Genomic DNA, 20,327 nt, shown 5'->3' on the forward strand with positions numbered 1-20,327 from the left:
GCTTCATACCACCCCCTTTGGTATTTCTCCCCTCTGCCTGGTCTTCAGTGAAACGTGACAATCTGGGGTGAAGCTTTGCCAGTTGTGCTAGCATTCGTTTCCTCCAAGATGATTTGCAAATGCCCAGAAAGAAGGCTTTTCCACACTGTGTTTGTTTCAGGGATGACCAGAGAGTGGCGAGAGTTGTAGGAATTCTCATTGGTTAAATCGGTTGTTTTCCTCTCAGTCTTGTTAGTTACACCTGAGGGGCAGAGAAAAGGTGAAGGAAACTGCATTGTGGAATGGGTAATAGTGAAAGAAATGGTGGAAAGACGGGGAGGAGAAGGGGATAGGCAATGAAGAAAGGGCAATACACAGTGTTTGGCTGTGGCAACTACAATAAGCGATAGGATTATATTGGAGTCTGGTCATAGGGCAGTATGGGCCAGCATCTGAGAGAGGCAAGTAAGGTGAACATCTTTTGCTTGAGCAGCTAGACATTTAAAGTAGGAGACCCATAATGCACACTCACTGAAACAAAGGAAGATTCCCAAGTGCACTGTGATATGCCTGTGCTAGATTATGCCAGTGCAATTTCAACCTAAATGTGTGTGTCAGGGGTGAGGAACCTATTGCCTTCAATCTATTGTTGGGCTCCAATGCCCCAGCCAGCACAGAGATGTTGAGAGCCAAATGTCCCCAACCCCTGGAATATGGGCTATGTCTGTGCATGTACACATGAATATGTGCATATGTAGACTAGATAAATAGAAGCTGTAGAGAGCAACCATGGGCTGCTCGAACCAGAGTGGGAGAAGAGAGCAGTAGATGTAAGAGAACAAGATGGTTATCCACAGTGCGGCTGTGAGCAGACTTTGAGAAATATTGTCCCAGAGGAAGAGGTAAATATGAAAATAAAGACAAGCATTGTTTGTGGAGTCTCCCACCCTTACATGTTCCCACTGTTTGCTGGGAATCTGGCTAATAAACAGATAAAATGGGGGAGAACATCCTCTCATAGGCTAGCTGAAAGATAACTTTTCCTTCAGTCTGATACATTGGGAATGTGGATTTTGTCTGAAGAACACTAACACACCTGCAGAATTTTTGAGTCTTTTGGCCATACACTCAGCAATCATGGATCACATGAGCACTTACTAAATTGTGTGAGACATTAAATCCTTATTAGCAGCTTAAACATAGCCTCTTAGCCATAATTTCACATTTAGGTTTGCTGGGCCAATTTCTCCACTTAAGAAGATCTGATCAATTAAATGTGTGTTACTTGTGTTCTGCAAAGCCCCTGGCTTGAAGCGCCATGCAGAAAAAAGATACAGTTAAGAGAAAGTGAAACACACTTTAAGTCTCACTGAAATAAAAAACAAAATAACACTGTGCTTAGATCATGCTGATTTCAGTGGATTGTATTAGTTGGGATTGTACAGAACTATGAATTGAACTTGGATAGAAATTAATTAGCCACATTAGTTTAGCTTTCTTAAATTTTTCCATCACTTACCATGACCAAAGGAAATCCTAAAGAAACTGAACAGAAAAGGTGGAAAAATGAATTCTGATACAGTAGATAATGCAGTTTCTGTGCCCTATCTTCCCTCAGTTTATCACAGGTGTTACAAGAAACAGTAATGCCAAGGGAGAGAAGCAAACCTTCAATAACAGCTAGCTGTGCTGCTATTTTAGCATTGGTGGCATGTTTTGGTTTTGTTTTGTTTTGAAATCCCAAAAGAGCATGTTTGGTCCAGGACTGTAGTCTTTACAAATGTTTCAGGAAAGAGGAAGTTTTGAGTACTGTATGTCCATTCTCCTGTAGAAGGCCTTGTATAGATTGTAATGCTATAAGGACAGTTTATTACACTGTAGACTGTTGGGGATGCAGGGATTTCTTGAGCAGCCCTGCTTTCACTATAATGTCAGCAGCTATAAATTAGGGATTTAAAGGCTCATAAAAATTGCATCCCCTCTCCAGAATTTTCAATTTGATTTGGCAATGCATAATCAGAAGCATCTAGTCCACCTTGACGGATTAGAGCTACCAGAGCAGGTGTTTTGGTTTCATTCTTTCAGACTGTCGGTGGTGGTTTTGTTTTTATTTTTTTGGAGGGGGAATGTAGTGCCAACCCCCTGAAAGGAAATGCTGATCTGATTCCTGGAGAAAAAGGGGTAGGAATCCAATTTGGAATTGAGTGAGTGTAACTGTTTCCTGTTATTGAACATGCCTTTTTATGCAACGTATTTTAGCATATTGTGGCATCTCTACTCCATGTATTTCAGGATTAAACTGATTTTTAAGATCCTTTCTGGACAGGTTTTGGAATAAAAACTGTATTGATTGCATTAGTGCATAAGTAGCCAATGTAATGCCTTTAAAGTGTTGTTATACTACAACTCCCATTATCCCTGACCATGTTGGCTGGGGCTGATGGGTGTTGCAGCCCAACAACAACTTGAGAACATCAGGATGGCTACCCCTGTGTTAGTGGGTAACCGATATCAGTAAATGGACATAATGAGTGTGACCTTGTTGATTGTCCTGGGCCTCTCACATAATCTTCAGTGCAATTTACTATGGTATGTTTCTGGGTACTTTGTGGTGGTGGGATTAGGGAACACAGTCTTGCAGTGGTTCTGATCATTGTGGAGGATTGATCCTAGAAGGTGGTGCTGGGAGACTATAGACTTTCTAGTCTTTGGCATTCAGGGTGCCACAAGATTTTATCTTCTCCCCATTGCTTTTTAATATCTGTGTGAAACTACTGAGAATGACATGCAGCTCTACCTTTCAACATAAGCAACATACTGACTCAGTGCAGATAAGACACAGGCTCTGTTCCTCTGGGTGACAATATTTGGTACTTGGCTATCCTTCTTTGTGTCCTTACCCCTCCTTCCTGGGTTTGCTGGTTGTAGCTTACCGGTATTTTCTGTTGCTTCATAGTGAACGGAACAAAGTTTTCTCCATTCACTTGGAGCAGGGAAAGGGGGCTGAAGCAGGAAAATCCCTTCAGCAGGAAAACAATTCCTACCCTTGCATACAACAAGATATGGCAGATTGTATAGGGTGAAAATCAAGTTTTAAATTTTGCCTAGGATTGTAAAAGAGCTTGAGCTTGTGTGCATCATCTGAGTCTTTCTTTCTGGTCTTTTAGAAGGTAGCCAGGATTCATGTTATGTCTCTCCTCCCCCAAAAAGGACAGAAAATGTGGATTGTCAGAAAGAGAGAGGACCAGTCCTTCAAGCCCCTTCCTGTGTTCTTCCCAGTGTGAATTCATTTCCCCCTTTTGGAGAAGATAGTGTCCACACAACTCAATTTCTGTGTTGTCCCACTAGTAGTGTTGTCCCACTAGTAGTCCACCCACCCTGTTCCAGAAACAGGAGTTCCATTTTAGGCATGCACACAGGCATTTGTTTACCTGTCCATTGCCATTTTAAAAAAAACGAGCTGTAAGTTTTCTAATATAACAGACTTGCACAAAACAGTAGGTTAAAAAATAAGAAAGTGTGTGCGTTGTGCCTAGGTGCACAAACAGTCTACCAATGGAAGTAGGGAGGATAGTCCCCACACACATTGAAAGAACCCACACAATGTGTGCTTCAGTATGTCTACAGTTGGGTAACATGAAAAACATGTTAGACCACCACCACCACCACCCCCCGGAAAATCTCAATTAAAGTTGGCAGGATGGAGAACAATGCCAGCACAGGCTGCCACTTGAATGAAGAAAATTTCATGTGGACAACGTGAAAAATATACACACATGGGATGCATCGATTCCACATCAAAGTAAATCCTGAGACTAGCACAATGTTTTTCAGCCTTCTGAAAGCTCCACACAAAGGCAGGCTGTCTTCCTGTAAGTTATATCCCCACCTACTGGGCACAGTTAACTCTGATGCATTCAAATATCCTGCTGGTGGCTGCTGCAATATTTCATAACGTGCAGAAGCCGGGAGTTAGAAAAATATGTAAACGGCAATTGTGGCTTGCAGCTTCCTTGAATTATCTTGAGGTGTCTTGTTTTGCTTTTAGATATGTGTGTGTCTGTCTGTGTTTTGGTGGCAGTAGGAGACTGAGAACATGGTTTCCTTGGAGAGGTAACACTTTGCTTTGCTTCCCTTCAGGGGCCTTTTCATGCTAACTAAAACAAGAACAGCAGCCAAACGCCCAGAACTATGACATCAGCCACTGATTTCGATCACTTGGAGATTCAGCAGCAGTACAGTCGGATCAACGCTCGCTGGGATGCATCTGACGATGAGCTGGACAATGACAACAGTTCTGCTAGGCTGTTCGAGAGATCTCGGATCAAAGCTCTGGCAGGTACACACGGCATTGCCTCATGGAGGCATTTCTTTATATGCTGATCCCTAACTTTTCTCTCCTTACCGAGTAGTAGCACACGTTGGTGGGATCTGTTATTTGCTGCTATCCCTTCATTTTTCAAAGAGCCCTCTTAAGAGCTCTGCACAACCTGCAGGCCGCCAACCCAATTACCAAGCACCAGTCTGCCAAGTTATTGATGGCTTCTCTGTTTTTGTAGTCCCAGGCAGGCAGGGAAAAAACAAGAGCTTTGTTAAGACTCAGGCAGCCTAATGTATGTGGCTGGTAGGTTGCATTTGGCTTGGGTTGGTCAGGCTGTCTGGTATTGCCTTAGAGCCTAATATTATGTTAGGTGGTGCTTATATGATTCTTCACCATAGGCTAGTGTCGGAGCATCTTGGAGGCTTTAATGTAGCTTTGCAAATAAGTACTGAGGCCATATATCACCTGCTGTGAGAGCCATCTGCCTCTCTCTCATCCATCACTCCCTTTTGCTACCATCATATCAAGGGCAGTCTCTCAAAGAGAAGGGGAGAGAGCTCACACATATAAGTAGCTATATAGCAGGCTGCTGTTTCCCCCCAGCTGGGGAAATACGGCTACAAGACCCTGCAAGCACATACTTGCATACACACATGCACTTGGAAGGAAAACAAGAGACAAGGTGTATGCAGCAAACATATTGCTGTATTGCGTTTCCTTTGTGGCCAATAATCAGGTGCAGAGAGGTCTGAGTAGGCAGGTGGCAATGGGAAAGGTGGACAGCCAGCCACCCACTAAGAGCTTTGTCTTGCAACTAGAAAGCCAGTGCTTGCAGAACAAGACTGTTAAGTATTTTTAACAGGCTTCTTTGCACTTGGGAGAAAGAGAGATGGCATATACATTACCTACTGAACCGCATAACTTTGGGCACAACACAGCCCTGTAGAATGAATGAAAAGCTGAGTGTAGACAGATGAAAGTGGCAGGAATTTATGTTTAGGCCAAGGAAAGGCCTTCCAGTTCACTGAGAGAGGAAGCAGAAACAGTGGCAGATTCTGTTTGTGAATCTGCATGGGTTCTTTATTTAAAGGGATATTGCTGTATATTACAAGCCAGATTGCAAGGGCAGAAGAGTGGCCACCTAACTTGGTAGCCTTCTGGATGAAAGCTAGAAACTCCCCATGTCATTCATATATCTGGCCTGAAATCTCTGATATTTAGCAAATAATAATAATAATAATAATAATAATAATAATAATAATAATAATAAACACCAAAAAACCAACAAAACACTTTGCAGCCTGATACAAAATGCTAATTTCAAACCAATAAAAATCTAAACAAGATTCAGACTTGTTCAGCTATTTCAGCTTCTGGCCTAAGATCTTTAAGGTTTGTAAATCTTGGAAGTGGCAATGAAGCTTTAACAAATGATCCTCAAAACAGCTCACATTTGCAGTGTACAGCTCAATAATTCCTTATAATGAACCACCTGCTGTATCTTCATGTGAATTGTTCAGTTAATAACTGGGGTGCAGGATGATAGTTCCCAGCCTGCGTTTTAATGCTTTATGTGCAGCCTTGGTCCTCTAATGAGGGCTTGAATCTGACATGTGCCTCAAGTCACGACTCTTAACAAAATCTGAATTAGCAGAACAATAAACTGAGATCGTATTGTCTAAATATTACTCACTCCCCAGTTCACTTTTGTATTTGAACCCATCAGTTTGGCTAAATAGAATTTTAAGCCCTTGGGAGCCTGGAGCTCATCCAATTAAGTCAGGTGGGTGGGAGGAAGAATCTACTGCAATTAGAGGGGTCTCTAGTCAAATGCACTTTCTCCCTGCAGGGGAAACGTGCAATAAACAGGCAGTAATGTTTCCTTAGCACAACTTGGGAGATATATTGGGAAATAGGGGAAGTGAATTCTGCGTTGGAGGATTCTGGGGGAAATGGGAGAATGAAGCAATGATAGTTTACTGCAGGTACGCTCCTCAAGAATTTGGAATTGCCTGCAATCTTCCTGTTGACAATACACCATGTGGCAAACCCAGTTGCCTGGGTCCTAAGAAACAAGTTTTCTTTAAGCATGCCTTCTGTGTGGCTTCACAGCAAGTTCAAATGATGTGGGTTAATTATTTCTGAACCTACATTTGATGCTTCCGGATGGCCTCTTTTATTGAACACTAGTAGACCCGGCCACGCGTTGCTGTGGCTCATTTTGTGGAAACTGCCCTGAGACTTCCCCGTCACCTGTTGTTTTTTCCTCTCCCGTTCCCCCCTCCCTGTCCTCTCTCGTCGCGCACTCTCTCTTTAGTTTGTGCGCGGCTTCCCTCTGACGACCCCCCTGCCTCCCTCTCCTCTCTCCTCCTGGGCTGCCTGACCCCCCCCCCAGTGGTAAAAATGCTAGCTCCGTCCCCTGCGCACACGACCCCACTTTCGCCTACCAAACTTGGATTGGTTCTCCAGAACCAGCAATGGTGTCCAGCATGCTTTCAGCTTTGCTACATTCCATTCCCAGTTTCTGGGCTGTTAGCAGAGCAATTTTAGCTATTTCAGAGCCACTCACGTAGCAGGAAGATGGTCTGTGTGTAAAGGAGCTGCAGCAATAAATCTCTCAGGAGCCGGCTTCTTCCTTATGTAGAAGTTTTATTATTTACACAGCACAAACGACCCGGCATGGCTAACTCCTGGCGCAGCAGAACAGAAAGAGAAAGTGTCCCAAACGCTGACTCACAGAAAAACAGCATGTCATGTGATCAGAGCAGTTTTAACCCTGTAAGCTCTGAAATATACCACAGCCTGTGGTTTTTGACGTCCACTGGAGGGTGCTGTTTTTTGCACAAATTCACGAATTTACCTGGGAAAGGTGTGATATTTTTGCAATCTAGGTACCCAAGAACCTTCCCATATGACCAAAGAATGTTGTGTCCAAATTTGAAGGCAATCGGTCAAGCTGTTACGGAGCATTGCGGCTACATCAAACGACCCATCTTGAACGTTTTTTTATATATAGATTTATCCTGATTTCTTCTCATGGAGATTAGACAACGTTGGCTATCTAATGAACAGCCATTCCAATTTGCAGGGAGGTTAGATGATTTGTCAAACCATTATCCTGCACTTTCCAGTATATTTCCCCATCACTTTCCTTAGCACAACCTCCCCACCCCACCCCCCATCTTTTCGGGAAGTGAGTTTGTTGCACAAGAAGACCTCCCAATCAACTGCAATTTCACAGTCTGAATTTGCCAGTATGTGATTGGATCCAACCAGAAGATAGTGACAGCCTGGAAGTGACCATGATGTACCATAACTGTGAGGAAGAAAGAGTGGTAAAAGGGATGGATTTTTCTTCGAGTGGCAGGCAGGTGTGCCTTGTATTTGTCAGAATGCTTGAAGGCCAAGGAAGTGCCTGCAGGCTTATCCACACTCACCTTTCCTCCACTATTTCTAGGCATGGTCCATGATTTAAAATACTTTGTCCAAGGCCCCCCTTTTTTTCTCTCTGGCATTTTCTCTGCAAAAACCTGCTCTTTAAAGTTCAAAAAGAGCAGGAAAGAGCAGGGCAAAAGGTAACTGTGGATAAGTCCTGCGTATTACTGTGCCCCAAAGCACTGTTTGTCCCTTCTTCAGATGGGTTCAAACAGTACCCTTCTGTTATCAGTGATTCTGATAACTGCCATAGCTATTTTAGTCACTCTGACACATGACTTGAGAATTACATTTTGGAAATTCTGGTCTTGGATGCCTGACACACCACAAGCCCTGTATCCAGTAGCTAGCTTTCTAAAAGCTGCCTGGTTTTCAAATGGGAGTGCACCTTAGCATCTTTCTCCTTCGTGGCTGCTTCTTGCCTTCCATTCCTCGCTTTACACAAAGGAGGAGGAGGCAGAGTGAGGGGAAAGGCTAGGATAGTTTAAATTAAATTACAGTGATGATGCAATTAGATGAGCTGTGTATTGTTCATTTAGTTTTCTGGTCCCGGGAAATGCAATTAGCATCAGAGTAAGTGCCAAATTGTGGACATGCTGCACCTAATAAAAAGTTCTCAGAACAAATTCAGACTCTCTCTTTAATTGATCTCAGTAACTCAGCTTCAAGAAGTCTATAAAGGTATAATAGTGAAGAAGCCAAGTTCAGGAACTTATCTTAAACAGCTATTGTTCTTACTGCAGTGTCTTTTTAAGCTTCAAAGATCATTAGTGTGAAGGGCAGGAGGCAAAAGATACTGTACTATTGATCAAGCAAGGACTAAAGTTCAATATCCTAATACTGAAATCCTAATATTCATATCAGGCCTGGCCAATCCAGAGCTTCATACTGCCTGAAAGTCACATTTGCCAGTTTTTCAGAGCCTTGTTCTCTACTGTGCCTTAAGGTGGTTCTGATTCGTCAGCACATGCAGTCTTGATTGGCTCGGCCTCAGCCAATGTTCAAGGCTTCATGTCCCTGAGACAGAGAGGGCCCTTGAGGGTCACATGCACCACACAACTTACCGGTAAATGGAAATGCAAACAGCTGCAGTCACAGAGTAGACTCCAGTATGGGCAAGACCCCAGGGCAGCCATACTGCTTTGTTTCCAATAAGTGCATGTCCAGTAGCTGCCTGCTGAAACGTTGAAGAGTAGTGGTAGTTGGGCTTTGGAACTTGAGTGCTAGAGAATAATATAGGGGAGGTAAAAGGAACTGTGCAGGGCACTAAATTCTGACCTTTACAAAGCTCCTGTCTGGCTTTGGGTATCTTACCAAATACTGTCCAAACATTTAAACTTTCCTTGGATGCTATAAGGCCTAGAAGCTGACTAGTTTTAAAACAAAAACAAATCATTGAGATTATCAGAATACAAAATTTCCCACCGCATACTAGAGTTTGCACCTGTGCAGCAGCTTTACAGAATTCATGTGGGTGTGCATTTTTATTATTAGTGTTTGAGTTCAGTGATTAAGATAGTCTTCTTTTGTTTTCAGATGAGCGGGAAGCCGTGCAGAAGAAAACCTTCACCAAATGGGTGAATTCCCACCTGGCACGTGTGACCTGTCGCATTTCTGATCTCTACATGGACCTCAGAGATGGAAGGATGTTAATCAAACTGCTGGAGGTTCTTTCTGGAGAGCTGCTGGTAGAGTTCCCTCTTACTTTCACTCTTCTATAGAACTAACAGTGCATAAGATACATTAATTCTTGCCCTAAGGAAAATAATCATGCTCTTCCTAAGTATACTTCTCAGATTACAAAATTCTTCTTCAGCATAGAAAACAAGGTGCAAATTGTGTGTAGAGCATCAGGAGTAATGATAGTGGATACAAGTTTTTCACAGCATATACTGGCACCAGGAAGCCATTTTGTGTTTCCCATTTTGGAATTAGTTTAACCTGTAAAGTTACTCTAATACAGGCTGTTTTTCAACAGCCATCCCTTGCGTGCTGTCCTTCATCTTCTCCTCCTTTCAGCACTTGGCACATTGTAATCTAGATGAGATAAGATGACCATTGGAGAACAAGATAAATGGAAGATTGTGCTTTGGTGTTGTGGACTGGGTCTCACAAAAGTGAACTTTGTTCTGGTTCCATGGTTATATGGTATCAGATATAATATACACGTACTATGTTTTGCATTTTTTGCTTTTGAGAACAAAAAGTAGGCTGCACATTTAAGTAGGTGAGAAGAATTAGTAGGCAACTTTGTAATATGTTCTGTGTATTTGGAAACCTTCCATTTATCATTCTTTTAGCAAAGGTTTAGAGTCTGCGCTATTGAGGAGATCCCCCTTTTCTATTGCAAGAATTAGAATTTGTTTCTTAAAAGAGAGTAGATGCAGTGTGGGTGTTCTACCTTCAGGGAATTGGGTGATGGCCGAACACTCTTAGAAGTCTAAATACCACCTTTTCCTCACTTCATAGCCCAAACCCACCAAGGGGCGCATGCGGATCCACTGCCTGGAGAATGTGGACAAGGCCCTGCAGTTTCTCAAGGAGCAACGGGTACACCTGGAGAACATGGGCTCTCACGACATTGTTGATGGCAATCACCGTCTGGTGCTGGGCCTTATCTGGACAATCATCCTGCGCTTCCAGGTGAGTGCTAGGCCAGAACCCCACAAAAAGACAAAGAGGAGGTTATCAGTAGAATACCATGTTCTGACAGAAGCGATAAACTAGAGTTTATACCTGTTGGCAGATTACTATTTGGGGTTTTCAGATCCACACTCTTGCTTGTCTAGGGTTGCAATATTTCACAAAGTGAAAATCTGGACAGAAAAGTTTTTTTTAGTTTTGCCCAAAGTTGATTAACTTTTTTTTGCAAAATCAGTAAAAAAATAAAATAAATGATGCTTTTGAGCTATTTTTAAGGGAAATAAGCAAAAACAACACCGCCGACATTGGTTGCCATACGTTCGGATTTCCCCGGACTTTATTCTAGGAATGTCCAGCAAATTACAGACATATTCCAACCCTATGCTTGTCATATGCCGAGAATTAATTATTCCAGGCTGGAGCAAGTTGCCAGTGTAGAGTTTTTATAGAATGGATGAAGCCATGTCTTTTATTATATGTTAATAAATGTTGCTCCATTGAATTGTAGCCATTAGCACTCTTTGGCTTTTCAATGCCACTAAAGGACATAAAGAAAGCAGAGAAACGAGCAGGGAGATCTTGCCACCCAGGGATGGAAAAGTCTGCTATGAAGCTTGGAAGAAGGAAGAGCAAGCATACTCCTGAACTCTTGAGCTCCCAAAGCATGATTTTTTTCTTTTTTTCTTATAAAAGCAGCAGCCCCATCACTGTCAAAAGCCTTGTTTATGGTTTCCCCAAGCTCCACTGGAAGGTTTCAGTGCAACTCTCAATGACAATTTCTTCAAGTATGAAATGTTGCTTCCATAGTATTGTAACTTCTGCTGCATTGACCATTGTGCCAGAGATAAGGCTCTCCCGTAATCTGAGTATGTGTGCTAGAATTGCTCTCAGGTGTCATTTTTGGCTGGATCATGTCTATTTGTTCTGGGGCTTGTGCAAACAAGTTACACATACAACTGCTGCTGTGGGCAGCAGCTAATCCCTTTTTGGTTGTACTAATCTGACCCATTGTGATATGAAAGGATGCTGGTGGTTTTCAAAGCAGTTCAAGTGTAAGCCTTTTTTGGAGCAAGACTGTGCCTTTCTGCACTGTCCAGCACAAAAGACGACATGCGGCAGTTTATACTTAGTTCTCTTGCAACAGCAATGTTAATAACACCCTAGCTGAGAATCCATCTTTTTTTTTTAACGCTGCAAATAAGATGGCAGGAGAAGAATGAAATGTTTGGTATGTTTGCAACTTGTTCAGTGCAAACCTATGCATGTTTACTCAGAAGTAAGTCTCACTGTGTTCATTGGGGCTGCATAGGATTGCAGCTTGAATCACTGGGAGACCAGTGACTGAGGGTAGGGTGGTTTTCTTCTTTAGGTGTATTACCAGAAATAGGTGCCCTGAAGTGTGCCTGTCTTACAGTTTGCATAGCTGTCAACTTTTCCCTTTTTTAAAGGGAAATTTTCTTATTCCGAATAGGATTCCTCGCAAGAAAAGGGAAAAGTTGACAGCTATGCAGTTTTACATTGTATTATAACATTTATATTGGATTTTCAACTTTATGTTATAAATAATTTTGAGGATTTAACTTTAGTGTGCGGTGGTGGATAATCTAACCATCCTAATGTGATGCGTTAGATGTGCATAAACAGCCATATCCTGAACTTCCCCTTGACATCCTGTCAGAGATGGTCCCTTGGAGTCTTTTTAGTGGGAGGTGATCTCTAAATGGGCAGCGGTAGACAGCATGGCGGTTAGATCCTTATGAATAAGGGTAGGGTCTAGATCAGTGTCTTAGTGACAGAAGGGCCAAAGCTGGGCTTGGATTCAGAGGTTGACTAATAATTTTGGAAACGACATCAGAAATGTTTTGCCAAGAAGCTCGGCACACTCCCACCTCCCACCCTAAATGTATAAAGCTCCCTCTCTCGCTGTGGCCCCACGAACATTGGGATGAAGTTGCAAAGGTGGTGCGAGAGAGCTTGACCAGAGTCCAGTGCCAGCAGAGCACTACCTTCAGCACTGCCTCCTGGACTCTGGCCAAAATGTTCTTTATAGGAGGCTTTGCCCATATTTTACTCCAGGGGTCTTCATATAGTGTTGTGCCTATAGGTTGTATTCTCATACCTAGTGCATTCCATCTGCATTTCCCATCTTGCAGTCAATCAGCAGTTTATAAATAAAAGAAGCAGAACCCTTCGAGTACGAAGCAGAATGTTCAAAAACCGTGGTGAAGTACAGACTACTCACTTCCTTGAATAACCTTTTAAGGAACGTCCTAATCTGTAATGACTTAAACCAGGAGTGTTTAACACCCTGAAACTTGTCATGTAAGACATTCCTTATATAGGTCTCCCTCTAGCCATTAAATCTCTGGTTTTGTACAACCTTTTTTTTCCTTCCACCCCTGATATGGAGCATATTTATCTTGAAAGTGGAAAGCAGGGTGATCAAGAAAAGGTAATAAGGGGGGAGTCCCTGGAAAAATTATAGTGTTCAAGGTGGAGTGGAAATGGTGCTGTGCAAAGTACACTTTGGAATGGCAATACAGTATTGTTCAATAGAAGGGGCATCATAATCCGTTCACTGTGCAAATTCAGCAGATTCTCCCTCCCCCATGTTGTAATGATGTGAAAGGAAATAAAGCTGATAACTGTTACCTTTACTATGTTGTGTGTGCTAAGAACCTGAGATGCACATACTAATACACAAAGCATCTGTAGTGATAGGTCTTTTAGTGTGGAATATTTTTTATTTCAATTTAGATCCAGGACATCATTGTTCAGACTCAAGAAGGCCGGGAAACCCGTTCCGCGAAGGATGCATTGTTACTCTGGTGTCAAATGAAAACTGCTGGGTATGATGACTGCTAATATTTCCAACGCAGTGAATGCACTGCAACCAGTTGGCTTAAGCATGCAAAATCAGCTAGGGAAACCTGGATTGGTCCATGATGTTGGGCCATGTTCCTACTCGGTTCTTACCAATGATATAACTAAATCTCTCTCCATCAAAGTATACCACAAAAGACAGAGATCTTTCAGGGCTGTGTCATAAGGTTGCTTTAAAATGGGGCGTATAATTGTCCTCATAATATTCTCCTCTGTGCCCTTTCTCTGTAAAGAATCCAAGCACAGCCTCTCTCCCCTCTACCACCATTACCCTGGCACCTTTCGCTTTTCATGAAGGCTTAGACCTTGTCATTGATTCCTTATATTTTTGGATTGTCCTATGTTTGGGACAGGGACGCGGGTGGTGCTGTGGGTTAAACCACAGAGCTTAGGGCTTGCTGATCAGAAGGTTGGCGGTTCGAATCACCGCGACAGGGTGAGCTTCCGTTGCTCCGTCCCAGCTCCTGCTCACCTAGCAGTTCAAAAGCATGTCAAAGTGCAAGTAAGTGCAAATAAGTGCAAATAAGTACCGCTCCAGCAGGAAGGTAAACGGTGTTTCCGTGCACTGCTCTGGTTCACCAGAAGCAGCTTTGTCATGCTGGCTACATGACCTGGAAGCTGTATGCCGGCTCCCTCGGCCAGTAACGCGAGATGAGTGCCGCAACTCCAGAGTCGGACACGACTGGACCTGATGGTCAGGGGTCCCTTTACCTTTACCTATGTTTGGGTCAAGGTGAAAATATTTAAAGTGTCTTCCAACATTGCACTTTGGTGGGTATACAAATGCTCGCAGTGGAGGGAGCAAGAATCCCAGGCAGGGCATCTCTTCCAGCTCTATCTGCACATGCTGACGTCTTGTTTCAAGTGCCATGAACTGAGTCATTTGTGGGTAGACTGATATTGCATGTAGAACTCTCTATAGGGCTTTTCTATTTATCACTTTATATGCTTGAAAATCTACTTCAGGAGGGTGCAAAAAGCCAAAACATCCCATGATATGTTGACCTTGGCATGACTGTCTCAGTGCAGATGAAACTAGGAGCCAGAACATTTCCATTTTGACAGTGAGGAGAATCAATTGCAGGAGTAGCCCCTCTGATCCTCATCATTATTATATTGTTTTAAAATGGGAAATCTGCTTCCAATATGATTAAGGGAGCATATATCTTCGTTTATTTTTGGAATGTATAGAAGGAAGTAGCTAGAAAGGATGGAAACAGCCTGTGGGCCACAGTAACTCCCCATTAGGGCTAACGGGAGTTACTGTTCAAAGCAACTAGAAGGCACCAGGTTAAGGAAGGCTGAGCTTGTCCATCCCGTGGAAAGCTAATTGGTCTTGGCTGGTCTCAGAGCAGAATTCAGGAGCCGCCAACATGGTGCCTTCCAGAAGTTGTTGGACTACAACTCCCATCATACCTGACCATTGGCCATGCTAACTGGTCCTGATGGGAACTGGAGTCCAACAACATCTGGAGGTAACCATCTTGGCTACCCCAAACCTGGATGATCAGATTTGTCCATCCATGCCAAACATCCTTCTTTTTATGGAGCAGCACCTGCACTTTGAAATGCAAACTGTGCCTGTTAGCAGTTTCCACATCTGCCTTTTAATTAAAAGTTAATTCTGGTGTTTTCCAAAGTACAAGATGTGGCTTGAAAATCTAACTTGTGCCAATCGAATGGTGCATCGGTTGTTTTCTCTTTTAGAGAAAAGCTTTTCCTCATATAAAATAATGTCTGTAATTGGATTACCGTTTTGTAATCTCTTGGACTGAATTATAAATCCTTTTGTCTTCCCTCCTATTTCCCTTTGCAATGCAGCTATCCCCATGTTAACGTCACCAATTTTACATCCAGCTGGAAGGATGGCTTGGCATTCAATGCCCTTATTCACAAGCACAGGTAAGGACTGGGGGAAAGCCCTTCAGAGAACTTAAGCACAGTGGGTTGATGGACACCTGAATGTTTTGCTGGTGTGCCTGAGCTAGCCTAGTAATGATGTGCACACATTTGGCCTCATCTTTCCTCCATGAACTCTGCCTCGTTCCCTCCACTAGTCTGCTATAAGTCAGTTATCGTTCTTGCTATTTCTGCTATTTGAGAGGTGAGTGCCATTTCTCATGTGTCCAAAATGTCATGATCCACGAACACAAAAGAACCAGGCCAACGAGGACTGAGCATGCCCAGCAGTCATGGAATGCTGAAATAGACTTGTATCCAACCAACTTTTTTGAGTAGACCCATTGAAATGAAAAGTCCTAGGTTATTCGTGGCCATTAATTCCCATGGGTCTATTCTGAATAAAAGTTAGTTGAATATAACTCTGAATGTTGGGGAGGAGGGGGATATTGTGTGTGAGGAGGAACAGAATGGAGTATCTCACTGACAGAGACACCGAAGAGGAGCAGACCACAATGCAGCATTTTGTTGCAGGCCTCACTGGTAAACTTAGCTTTCACTTCCTTTTGCATGGTCGAGTTGGCCTACCATACTGCGTGGTTTACTTTCCCACTGTCCTCTTAATTGTTAGGCCTGACTTGATTGACTTTGAAAAGCTGAAGCACTCGAACGCCAGGCACAACTTGGAGCATGCTTTCATTGTGGCAGAACGGCAACTTGGCATCACCCAGCTTCTTGACCCAGAAGGTGAGTTTGTTTGGCTCTGTGCCTGCCCTTTTTAAATTGAGAATTGAGCTGACGAGGCAGATGAGAATTATACAGAAGAAGTGTCTGTAAGTGCTGAGGAAATGGTGGTTCACCTGAGGAAGCCTCTGAATTGGCTGCAGAATGTCTGACTATAGAATATCATGAAGTTATGTATACATAAAGGTGGATGCAAAGCTCTGAGGTTTTTTTTGCAGCTGTAAGCCTTCTCACAGCACAGTCCACCAGAAAGCTCTTCTGTTGATGCATTTCTCTGAAATGAAAGGGAGTTACAGGGATAGCTCAGTCCGCAGAGCATGAGACTCCTCATCTCAGTGTTGTGGGTTCAAGTCCCACGTTGGGCCAAAGATTCCTGCCTTGCAGAGTAGTGGACTAAATCACCCTCACGGTCCCTCCCAACTCCGTGATTCTTTGATTCTAAATCTTTCTGTATTCTGGTGGATGCATTTTTTAATCAGAGCCTTTGATGCTATATTTTTAGTCTGCTGTTCCCGATCATGGGTTTTATGATGTTGTGTTATGTGTGTTTTGTTGTTGAGATTGTTTTCCTTCTTTCCTATATTTTTATTTATGAGCCACATTCAGACTGATTTTTTTTAATAATAGAAAGGAAAGCTATAAAAGTCCAAATAAATAATTTAAGCCCTGCACATAGACACAAATCAGTCATGCAGTATGAAAAAGCTATTGGTGGAAGTCATTCCTCCAGTTGTGTTCCATGAATGTTTTTCTGTAAAGCCAGCATAGCTAATGGTTAGGAGTGATGGGAGTTGTAGTCCCAACAGCAGAGAGGACCACAGATTGCTCCTGGTTTGACAGCTGTGTAGTGCATTAAAAAGAATCCCCTTAGCACTAGTCACAACTTTGGCAGTTTAGGCCTTGGGCGTAATCCGATAGTCTTCATCCAATTGGGTGGTGGTGGTGGTGGTGGTGAAGTGGTTCTCTGCGGTGGCGATAACAGGGTACCTGCCCAAGATGGGTCTGGAGGGAAGTCTCTTTCCAAAGAGCCAGTTGCATTGGGCCAGTGGGCCATAGAGCTTCCCTCAGCGTTGGGGGGGGGGCATCCACGTAAACCTGCATTTTGAAATGGATCCACCCACAAATAGACCCTGTCATGCCTCAGTTCCCCAGTGTGGGAGCTGGGAAGGATACACGCCCAATGCCTATGCCAAGGCTTCCTATGGCTGAATTCAATAAAGTTCCATTCATATTAAATTCCAGACCGTTATTGTGTCCATTCATTTCCCCTCCTTAGCAGTTAGGCATGCTGGATGGGGGGGACTCTGAGGCTGGGCACGCAATGCAAAATTCTTCTACAATAAGTTTCTCCTACAAGGATGGGCAGTGTTTGTTTGTTTTGTGTGTGTGTGTGTGTGTGTGTTAAAAAAGAATTACTTTGTAATAAAGAATTGGGGGAAATGTCCCCACTGTGTAGCCAGGAGATGGGTAGGTGGGTGGGTGGGAAGGAGAAGAAGCAAAGATCTTCCTGGGACTGGTCCAGGTGGTCTATCAAGCGACAGAAGTGGAGTGGGAGCAATGAAGGTGAGTGTCAGCTCAGTTGCAATCTGAGTAGGCTGTGGAGTTCTCTTGCTGTGAAGAGCGAGGTGTGTGTATCTGAGTGTGCTGTGTTGCTTTCAAGGGGTGGGGGGTGGCAGTACACACCAGCTCAGCTCTGCTCCGTCCACTTGCTGTGTCCTAGGCTGTAATGACATGGCAGATGCTACAGTGTTTCTCAGGTATTGGTTATCACCTGAATGAATAGAATACAATACAATACAATACAATAGAATACAATACAATACAATACAATACAATACAATACAATACAATACAATACAATACAATACAATACAATACAATAGATCTTTATTGTCATTGTCCCCTTGCGGGAAACAACGAAATTCCTCGGTAGCTGTATCAACTCAAATAAGGCACTCCACATAATTTAAAAAATACTGATAAACACAATACAATGCAGACAATATAACAAATAAAATAAGATGACTTCAGAGTCCAGAGTTTCCATTTATGGCCAAAATTGCTATAGGAAAGAAACTGTTCTTGAGACGGCTCGTTCTCGCCTTCATTGTTCTGTATCTCTGTCCCGATGGCAGAAGCTCAAAGAACCGGTGACCTGCGTGCGATGGATCTCTTGATATATTTAATGCCTTTCTGTGGCATATGATGGCATAGATACATTCTAGGGTAGATAGTGAACAACCAATAATACTCTCTGCTGTTTTGATAATTCTTTGCAACACAATCCTGTCCTGAGAAGTGCAGCTTCCATACCACACACATAAACCATAAGTGAGCACACTCTCAATGGCACAGTGATAGAAGGCAAGCAGCAGCTTTTGCGGAAGATGGTTTTTCCTTAGAATCCTCAAAAAGTACAGTCTGTGCTGCGCCTTCTTCGCAACCCCCCCTATGTTGACGCTCCAGGACAGATCCTCCTGTAACTCAATGACCAGAAATCTGAATGTTGTCACCCTCTCCACACAGGTTCCATCATCGCATTTCTGCTTCCTGAAGTCCATCACAAGCTCCTTTGTTTTCTTTGTATTTATACGCAAATTGTTGGTTCTGCACCACTTTACCAACCGTTCCACCTCATCTCTGTAATCCATCTCACCCTCTTTATCAGAGATGAGCCCAATCACAGTCGTATCATCTGCAAATTTAACAATTCTATTACTAGGGTAGGCAGAGACACAATCACACGTGTATAGAGTGTAAAGGAGTGGGCTAAGTAAGCATGCATCCCTGTGGTGCTCCTGTATTAGTACTGATCATGTTGGAGGTATAGGGGCCCAACCGGACCCTCTGGGGGCGATCTGACAGAAAGTCCAATATCCACCTGCACTGGATCAGGTTGCTCTCACTTCTTTCTAGATTTCTCCCAATGCTGGCGGTGCATGAAATCTTTTCCTTTTCCTTTTCCTTTTTTGACACCAGCAACTTCTTGTGGGTGTAGGGAAGGGTGCTAAAAATTGCTTGCAGGGCCTATAGTTCACCATGGTGAGAGAGAGTTCGTGCCCAGCAGTTAGTCAGCTAATTAATTACCAAGCAGGGGTTTCCTAGAGTCAGAATGCATTAGTGCTGAACCCCATGACCCAGTTTAGATGACACACCTGGCCTTAGAAATTGTGGGAAGTGTTGTCGTGCTGTTAGAAGGCACATACCTCTTTCCTTTAGACGTATTGCGTATCCTCCCCATAGAATTCAGTACAGTTGAGATTGTAATTATTTTGCTTTTGTTTGTTTATTAGAGAGCCAGGGCTGCTACATGCATTATTTCGTTTAGGAAAACAAGTTTTTATGCCTCTATCTTTCCTCCCATGCATTCCATTGTTTTCTTATCTGAGGTTGGCTGGGCGGTGAGGTGGCTCGTTCTGCTACATTGTGGTGTTCTGCTACAAATTGGAAAACAAATTTCTTGGGCTCAGTGCAGAGCTCTCTTGACATTCTGTTCTCTATTCAGATGTCTTCACGGAGAACCCAGATGAGAAATCCATCATCACCTACGTAGTTGCTTTCTACCACTACTTCTCCAAGATGAAGGTGCTTGCTGTGGAGGGGAAGAGAGTTGGAAAGGTAAGGGCATGGTCACATAATACCACCGTACAGCAGGCAAGTCCCCTTTCCGCCCACAGAAAACGGTTGCTTTACTACTTCCTTACTAAGCCATGATGACTGATAAGCAACAAAGGCCAGTAATTTGCTGCAATGGCAGCCCTGCCACCTCTCAACCTCCTCTTCTTCTAGGCTGGCTTTCTTCACATATAGGCTAGTCCATTTAATAGCTCTTCTTCGCAGCTATTCTAGTTTGAAGTTGTTATTACTGAATATGAACAATATTGTATTATTGTTTATTTGACATAGTCATCCCTTTCCACAAAAATGCCTCTAAACTACTTAAAAATCCATTAAATACATAAAAGCATTTCAGCAATTTAAAAACAAATGTATAAAAAATACCCCCATTCCACTTTACTCTTTGATTGCCAGAATGCAGCTGATTTACTCAAGCCACTGAGAACTGAGGTAGCCCCCATCATCATAGACCCACCTTGGTTCTGTTAGTTAGGCCCTAACTGTCAGAGGTCATGGAAACTTCTGACAGAAAAATAACTGTGAGGGGTGAGAGACTCTCTGTTAACTACCAGGGAGTGGCTTTTCCCATGTTCCTTGCCCCGCCCTCCAACCCTAGGAGCCTTCATAAGGGAGTAGTGTGGTTATAAAGAAGTTTGTGTGTGATAACTCAGCTTTAGTTCCTCTGCCTTAACATTTGGTGGCATCTTGCTATTCTCACACTTCCTTTTACAGCTGGACAGGTGTTCTTGTTAATTTCCCCTGACAGGCCTGAGACTTCCAGCCTGTCATGCAGCCCAGAATTTCT

General features: G+C 43.1%; 1 protein-coding gene across 4 annotated transcripts in view; it reads left to right on the top strand.

Annotated features, from left to right (window-relative positions):
• The window catches only part of SPTB (spectrin beta, erythrocytic), a 93,749-nt gene that overhangs the window by 31,689 nt on the left and 41,733 nt on the right, over positions 1 to 20,327 (top strand). For 3 of the 4 annotated variants that reach the window (XM_033159498.1, XM_033159508.1, XM_033159507.1), the window contains exons 2-8: positions 4,120 to 4,318; positions 9,272 to 9,423; positions 10,205 to 10,378; positions 13,136 to 13,227; positions 15,083 to 15,163; positions 15,792 to 15,907; positions 19,410 to 19,522. In XM_033159498.1, the coding sequence (XP_033015389.1) occupies positions 4,171 to 4,318; positions 9,272 to 9,423; positions 10,205 to 10,378; positions 13,136 to 13,227; positions 15,083 to 15,163; positions 15,792 to 15,907; positions 19,410 to 19,522 (876 nt within the window). In that variant the 5' untranslated portion in view covers positions 4,120 to 4,170. Of the gene's footprint in view, positions 1 to 4,119; positions 4,319 to 9,271; positions 9,424 to 10,204; positions 10,379 to 13,135; positions 13,228 to 15,082; positions 15,164 to 15,791; positions 15,908 to 19,409; positions 19,523 to 20,327 lie in introns of those variants that run through there. The other variant, XM_033159509.1, reaches the window with a different exon arrangement.

This window comes from Lacerta agilis, chromosome 1 (genome assembly GCF_009819535.1).
Source record: "Lacerta agilis isolate rLacAgi1 chromosome 1, rLacAgi1.pri, whole genome shotgun sequence".
In the NCBI taxonomy this organism is placed as follows: Eukaryota; Metazoa; Chordata; class Lepidosauria; order Squamata; family Lacertidae; genus Lacerta; species Lacerta agilis.